The sequence below is a fragment of the Leptodactylus fuscus genome, chromosome 9 (genome assembly GCF_031893055.1).
Source record: "Leptodactylus fuscus isolate aLepFus1 chromosome 9, aLepFus1.hap2, whole genome shotgun sequence".
NCBI classification, from domain to species: Eukaryota; Metazoa; Chordata; class Amphibia; order Anura; family Leptodactylidae; genus Leptodactylus; species Leptodactylus fuscus.
Genome location: NC_134273.1, coordinates 21069173 through 21077669, shown reverse-complemented (window position 1 = coordinate 21077669; position 8497 = coordinate 21069173). Strand labels below are relative to the sequence as shown.

General features: G+C 40.1%; 1 protein-coding gene across 1 annotated transcript in view; it reads right to left on the bottom strand.

Annotated features, from left to right (window-relative positions):
* Positions 1 to 5675: 5675 nt before the first annotated feature.
* Positions 5676 to 8497, bottom strand: part of LOC142218386 (tenascin-N-like) — a 46536-nt gene continuing 43714 nt past the window's right edge. The window contains exon 15 of the mRNA XM_075287105.1: positions 5676 to 6083. Coding sequence (XP_075143206.1) covers positions 5997 to 6083 — 87 coding nt within the window. The 3' untranslated portion in view covers positions 5676 to 5996. The remainder of the gene's footprint in view (positions 6084 to 8497) is intronic.

Below are 8497 nucleotides of genomic sequence, written 5' to 3'. Positions count from 1 at the left end.
CTAAAAATGATTAAGATTAATAGGGGTGCCCAAACTTTTTCATAGGACTGTAGATAGATAGATGATAGATAGATAGATAGATAGATAGATAGATGATAAATAGATAGATAGATAGATAGATAGATAGATGATAAATAGATAGATAGATAGATAGATAGATAGATAGATAGGAGATAGATAGATAGATAGATAGATAGATAGATAGATAGATAGATAGATGATAAATAGATAGATAGATAGATAGATAGATAGATAGATAGATAGGAGATAGATAGATAGATAGATGATAAATAAATAGATAGATAGATAGATAGATAGATAGATAGATAGGAGACAGATAGATATGAGATAGATAGTAGGAGATAGATAGATAGATAGATAGATAGATAGATAGATAGATAGATAGATAGATAGGAGATAGATAGATGATAGATAGATAGATAGATAGATAGATAGATAGATGATAAATAGATAGATAGATAGATAGATAGATAGATAGGAGATAGATAGATAGATAGATAGATAGATAGAAGAAAGATAGATAGATAGATAGATAGATAGATAGGAGATAGATAGATAGATAGATAGATATGAGATAGATAGATAGATAGATAGATAGATAGATAGATAGGAGATAGATAGATAGATAGATAGATATGAGATAGATAGATAGATAGATAGATAGGAGACAGATAGATAGATAGATAGATAGATAGATAGATAGATAGATAGGAGATAGATAGATAGATAGGAGATAGATAGATAGATAGATAGATAGATAGATAGATAGATAGATAGGAGATAGATAGATAGATAGATAGATAGATAGGAGATAGATAGATAGATAGATAGATAGATAGATATGAGATAGATAGATAGATAGATAGATAGATAGATAGGAGATAGATAGATAGATAGATAGATAGATAGATAGATAGGAGATAGATAGATAGATAGATAGATATGAGATAGATAGATAGATAGATAGATAGGAGACAGATAGATAGATAGATAGATAGATAGATAGATAGGAGATAGATAGATAGATAGATAGATAGATAGATAGATAGATAGGAGATAGATAGATAGATAGATAGATAGATAGATAGATAGGAGATAGATAGATAGATAGATAGATAGATAGATAGATAGGAGATAGATAGATAGATAGATAGATAGATAGATAGATAGATAGGAGATAGATAGATAGATAGATAGATAGATAGATAGATAGATAGTATATCCCCTGCTGTGTTATGCTACACCGTAAAGATCATACATATGAGGTGCACTCTGATTAGGAGCACTTGAAGGAAACTTATACAAGTTAAAAAAGAGAACATATAAAATCCCTTTTGACTTCTGCTTTTCTACTTTAGGTCTGACAAATAGTATGAAAATCAATTCTCGCTGGTGGAAAAAGGAAAGCTGCCTCTAGCACCATTTATAGGAGCCCGCACAGTCAATGCTTGACTTTCAAAGAATCCTTCCAAAAGGAAAGGCACCCATGTCAGACAGCTGTTTCAGGGTTCTTGCCCCTCATCAATGCATGTCAGGGGACTAGGTGAGGGTTAGGAGGGGTACTGTGTGACATCAATGTGGAGAAACTTAAAGGGGTATTGCTGATCAGAAATACTGATGACCTACCCAAAGGATAGGTTATCAGGATCAGATTGTGGGAATCTGAAACTAGCCACCCCCACCAATCAGCTGATAAACAAAGAATGGATCAGGGAACAGGAAACAGACAGCGACGTTCTCTGTGTAGTGGCCAAACTAGGCATTGCAATTTGCTAAGCTGCAGTGACTCAGTTCTGTCACTACACAGAGAACAGCGCTGCCTGCTTCCTGCTCCATTCTCTGTGTATCGGGTGATCCGATATTGATGACCTATCCTTATCATGTTCCCCTGGAATCCCCCTTTAAAGGTAATGCAGGCTCCTGTAGGCATTTTAGTGACTGATCGCTAGATGTACATTGGGGATCAGTTTACCCTGCAACCCCTCGGAGCAGCAGGATGTGGGTTTATGACATAATTTCTTCGCTGTTTTGCTCCATCTCTGCAGCGATTGTGTTGTCTAGATTGAAGGCCATAAATAATGCATGTCTCATTCAGTCACGGCACAGCCTCAGGTAATAATCAGAACATCAGATTAAGCAACTCCACACATTTAAAGAACCATTAGACAGTGCTGAGCTAATGTGAAATTTGCAGCTTTCTAATGGCCATTAGCTATCATTAATAAACAAGATTGATAAATGGCCTATTTAGCCTCCATTTTCCATATATTTTCACATTCAGGGACTCGTAATGATGTGACTTTGTAAAAACACTTAATGGAGACACAAACAGTGAACATGTAAAAGCGGCGGCAAATCCTCGGCTTCATCAAAGCTATTAATTTCAGTGATTACCGGGGCTTTAATACAGAGGCGGCATTTGTTTCCATTGTATTAAGCGAGTAGATGTGCATTATAATATCGCTCTAGGCCGAGGCCTCATGTTAAAGAACAATTCCATCTGAATGTGTTTATAAATGGACACTTGGCCCCTCCAGGGCTGAGTTTTTTGTGCAATGTAATTACCGTTTTAATAGAAAATTGGGCACCCCCTGCCCTCTATCAATCCTGATAGCAACTTGTGCTTCCTGATGCTATTGTTTGCATTGATATATGCGGCGCCAGGGGTGTGTGGCAGCCACTTATCTCACAGGCGCTACTGAAATACTAAGTGTTCAGCCTTGTCTCTTTATGGGGGCTGATAGTTGTCTGCAGATTGATCGCTATCGTATATGTAGATAATGGGGAAAATGATGCAAAATATCATCAACAGATACATATGATAATAATATTGGTGACATTTCTGATCAGGGCGCTATCCTTTAAATAGGACGTGCCATCTGGTGCAAAAAGTCCAATCTGATAGGCACTGTTACCCTGAGTGTTTTTGTGTCCTGTTTATCCAAATCTGTTCAGCTATTCCAAAGATATAAGCCTTGTAGTATTCGTAGAGTGTTTAGCGTATACTAGCCAAGTGGGCGGTAGCAATGCATGACATACAGCACACGGAGAAACCACAGTGTTACCGCCCACTTATACACCCTAATTTGCATCAATACTAACAAGGCTTATATCTTTGGAATGGCTGAACAGATTTGTGTAAACAAAACATCAAAATTCTGTTCTGATTATTTTTTGCATGCAGGTCAGTATGATGATCTCCAGATCTTGTGGTGCTCTATAAATGTCTCTCTAAGGGTGGGTTCACATTGGTGCCCCATCTCGCTTTAGCCAATCCGACCGGATTCCGTCTTCTGCTCCGAGAAACTGGACAGGGGACGGAATACGGCAGTCAGTTTTCAAACCCATTCACTTGAATGGGTTTGCAAAGTCACCGCCCGTGAGCGTCTTCTGCCTGTCCGCGGCGAAACCTGGTTTTTAAGCTGGATATAAAATCGGACATGCAGAATTTTGTGTCCGGTTAAAAAAAAAAACGGTTTTGCCGCGGACAGGCAGAAGACGCACACAGGCGGTTAGGCCAGTTTCTCAGGGCAGAAGATGGAAATCCACCGGATTGGCTACAGCGGAGACCGGGCGCAGATGTGAACCTGCAAAGAGCCCAAGGATCATGCAGGACATAGACATATAAGTACTGACTTGGATGTGAGTAAAGTACTTTGGTTGTGATAGAAAGCTCTTACTTAGCTCCAGCATCATACTAACGTGTTTCATAACATCCAGCGCACACACAGACCCCGTTCCCTGAGACAACACAGTGTTACCACCCACTTGGCTAATATACCCTAATTTGCATCAACACTAAAATGGCTTATATCTTCGGAATGGCAGAACGGATTTGGATAAACAAAGCACCAAAATACTTGAAGTGACAGCACCGATCACATGATGTAAGTCTGGTGTCAGGTCTCCTTTAACCAAAAAAACATAGCCAGAGTCAGGTCTTCCTGTGGATGTCTTTATTTTTCTATTTCAGTACAGATGTAGTTTGCAGTGCAGTATACAACTATATACATATGTATAGATGACAGTAAGGTGAGGAGTTAGCTTGCCAGGAAGAGACACTGTAGAAATGGACTATTTACATATTCTGCCTGCTTCCGGGGGTGACGACTGGTGCACTCAGTCACAACCACGCTCTAGGTTTAGGTAGCTCACGACATGACAAATATACAACACACCTCATTTAATGAAGTTGTGCCGCACGGACTGTGCATTAAATAAACATGAAAAACTCGGAATGCGGTTAAATACTAACACATTTTGATGCATAAAATACAAGAGCAACAAATGATGGCGGATCCTGCAGCTGCAGGAGTTTCCTGGACTATCTGAGCCCAAGTGACATAAATAGAACACAAGTCACAAGTAACACAGATAATCAATTTTCCTAGCAAAGCAAAAGACTAGCCTTAAAGGGGAGGGGAGGGTCAGTGGTATTTTAAAAAAATAACTCTTTTAAAGGGTTGTTCCAGGACTATGATATTGATGACCTGTCCTGCACATTGTAGTCTCTGATCTGACCCACGTTTGCACCCCACTAATCTGATATCGCTGACCTTTGGTAAGGAGAGGTCATCTGTATCATAGTCCTGGAGAGCCCCTTTAATCGATATATAAATGTGATTTCCTACAAGTCTCTAATATACTTTAGAATTCAGTTTCTCATTATTTTCAAGATCTCTGCTTGCTGTCAGTGTATAAGATGTCTGGTTTACATTCAGAGGCTTCAGACCTGTACATAGTTATTCTCACCCTTAGACACAAAGTGCTTACAGTTGTATCCAGTGGCGGCAGCGACAAACTAGGATTCCGTGGACCCTCCAGATAAAATGATTTTAGGGTCCCACTGTCCAACCCCTAGGAAATAGACTACAGTAGCCTTTAAGTTTGGGTGCTTTCTTCTGGACCATTATTATATTAGAGCCTGGGTCCAACATGAGTTTAGGCAATGCTCTGTGAGCTAAATACAAATATCTAGTCGTTTGTTACAATGTATCAGTCTGGATCAGGCTGCCTACACTGGATACAATTGTATCTATTTCTCAGTGAGAGCAGGACTAGCTATATACTAGCTATATATTGCAGTCTGGTTGACATCTGCGTCCGGTATTCCGTTCGGGGAGTCTGTTTGGGGACCCCCAAATGGAATACCGAACGCATTAAAAAGCGGTTAGCAGATAAACCACATGGACCCCGCAGACTATAATGGGGTCCGTGTGTTGTCCACATGAATCACACGGTTTCTTAGCAAACCGCTTTTTAATGTGCTCGGTATTCCTTTCGGGCGGTCCCCAAGTGGACTCCCCGAACAGAATACTGAATGCAGATGTGAACCAGGCCTTAGCAATGCTAATAATTCAGGAAGCCGATATCTTTCCAACAGCGAGAAAATGAAACAAAGTTAATTACAAAATTGTAGAACTTTTTGTATTTGATTTAAGCTCCATTTGTAAAAACCGGGAACCTCCTTTAAAGAGAACCTTTCCTGTCCTCCGAGAGCAGCCGTATTATATACCGTTAGTGCGCTGGATTCAGATATTCCGGTATACGCCCGGGTGCCAGAGATATAAGCGCCATTAGTTTTGGGACCACTGTCAGAAGGTCGGGCCTTACAGCTCATCGTCATCGTTGGACTGTGCAGATCGCCTCTCTGACAGTACAAGGCCATGGAAGAGTATTCAGCACACTGTCAAACGGTATATAATACCGCCGATCTCCTATGACATGATAGGTCCTCTTTAGATAATAGGTATGCGATTAGAAAAAACATGGCTGCCGTGTTTTTAGAAGCAGCGCAACCAATGCCCATAGGCTGTCTATGGTATTGCAATTCAGCCACTTTTACTTGAATGAGGTTGATCTGCAGTACCACACACAGCCCATAGACTAGAGTGGCGCTATTTCTAAAACAGAGCAGCTATATTTTTTCTTATTTCATATAAAACTCTTCAAAGATGGCATTTGTATTAAATTGATCAAGCTGATACATTCTTAGGTCTCATCTTCATTTCAATGAACGGAATAGAAAATTCGTGACCCTTCCATGGCTCCCAGTTAACTCCCTGGAAAACAGAAAAGAATATTCAGAAAACTTAAGCCTGTTAAAAAGGAAATGAATACCGTAAATCACATAGAGATACTGTAAACCAAAAGTTTGTCTTATCTATACCTGCTGTGTAGTCTTATCTGCCCTGGTATCAGCCATTTTAGGCTGGGCAGAGGTGGACTCCGTGGGGCTACAGTATCTTCAGCTATAAACAACTTTGCATGAAGGAATAGTACGTGTTCACACAAGAAAGTTTGTAATAGATCTTGTTAAAGAAATCCGTTCTCTTCTCCACTTTTTGGGCTGCTATACTTTGCTATTCTTTTAACACTGTCAGACTTGCAGATAAGAGGCTATTAGTGCACAGAATCGGACAATAACTCAATACATTAGCTGAGAGCAGCCTAATACTCCACCCCTCACTTCTCCGTTTCTTATATTCTCCTGTACTATTCATTTATGAAGTTGTTTATACCTGAAGGTATGTTTTTATCATAGTATAGATTATAAACTCAGAATTATGGATTCCTCTCAAGTAGTGGATGAAGTCTCCCAGGAAAAAAAGGCCAACAAGCCTATTCCTTAGCCCTCAGAGTCGAAATGTCCTGCTGAGGTCACAGACAACTGGCCTCAGTTTGCCAACGTTTAGGGAGACCTATCTGTTTCACCCTCGTCTACTCAAGTGCCCACCTTGTCATTGACTGAGAACATTTTACACCTTAGACTTTCAGACTACCCGACCATTTAGCAATGATCAGGGGGTTCCAGGCCACCTAAAGTTACCATCTAAAGAAGACTATTCATCACCTCCACCAACTCTAGTTTTTTGCATTCTTTAATACTGCTATATGATTTCGGTGTACTCTGACTTTTTCTTTACCACTCCTGAGCAATCAGTGCTCTTAGTTTTGGTGCCTGAAATTAGTCTTTCTGATATAATTTGACTTTTTCTTTAGCCTCCACCATTCCTGAGCAATCCATGTTGTTAGTTTTGGTGCTTCACATTAGTCTTTCTGATATAGTTGGACTTTTTCTTTAGCCTCCACCATTCCTGAGCAATCAGTGCTGTTAGTTTTGGTGCTTGAAATTAGTTTCTCTCGTATAGTTGGACATTTTCTTTAGCCTCCACCGCTCCTGAGCAATCAGTGCAGTTAGTTTTGGTGCTTGAAATTAATCTCTCTGCTGTCACGTTTGTGGTGTCAGGCAGGAGCAGACAAAGGAGGTGTAAATCTGTGCTAACGTTATACACTTCTGATTGGACTGTGTCGGAGACCTCAGAATCACACCCCCTTGTCTGACACCACCCACTTGACAGTAGAAATAATAATATATTAGACACCAAAACTAACTGGACTGATTGCTTAGGTATAGCGGGGCTAGAGAAAAAATTCCAACTGTGCAAAGGATGCAAAAACCCTCTTTAAGTCAGACAGCATAAATCTGGGTGTACACACATATATACAGTCCTATAAAAAGTTTGGGCACCCCTATTAATCTTAATCATTTTTAGTTCTAAATATTTTGGTGTTTGCAGCAGCCATTTCAGTTTGATATATCTAATAACTGATGGACACAGTAATATTTCAGGATTGAAATGAGGTTTATTGTACTAACAGAAAATGTGCAATATGCATTAAACCAAAATTTGACCGGTGCAAAAGTATGGGCACCTCAACAGAAAAGTGACATTAATATTTAGTAGATCCTCCTTTTGCAAAGATAACAGCCTCTAGTCGCTTCCTGTAGCTTTTAATCAGTTCCTGGATCCTGGATAAAGGTATTTTGGACAAACAATTCAAGTTCAGTTAAGTTAGATGGTCGCCGAGCATGGACAGCCCGCTTCAAATCATCCCACAGATGTTCAATGATATTCAGGTCTGGGGACTGGGATGGCCATTCCAGAACATTGTAATTGTTCCTCTGCATGAATGCCTGAGTCGATTTGGAGCGGTGTTTTGGATCATTGTCTTGCTGAAATATCCATCCCCGGCGTAACTTCAACTTCGTCACTGATTCTTGAACATTATTCTCAAGAATCTGCTGATACTGAGTGGAATCCATGCGACCCTCAACTTTAACAAGATTCCCGGTGCCGGCATTGGCCACACAGCCCCAAAGCATGATGGAACCTCCACCAAATTTTACAGTGGGTAGCAAGTGTTTTTCTTGGAATGCTGTTTCTTTTTGGACGCCATGCATAACGCCTTTTTTTATAACCAAACAACTCAATCTTTGTTTCCAAAATGAAGCTGCCTTGTCCAAATGTGCTTTTGCATACCTCAGGCAACTCTATTTGTGGCGTACGTGCAGAAATGGCTTCTTTCTCATCACTCTCCCATACAGCTTCTCCTTGTGCACAGTGCGCTGTATTGCTGACTGATGCACAGTGACACCATCTGCAGCAAGATGATGCTGCAGCTCTTTGGAGGT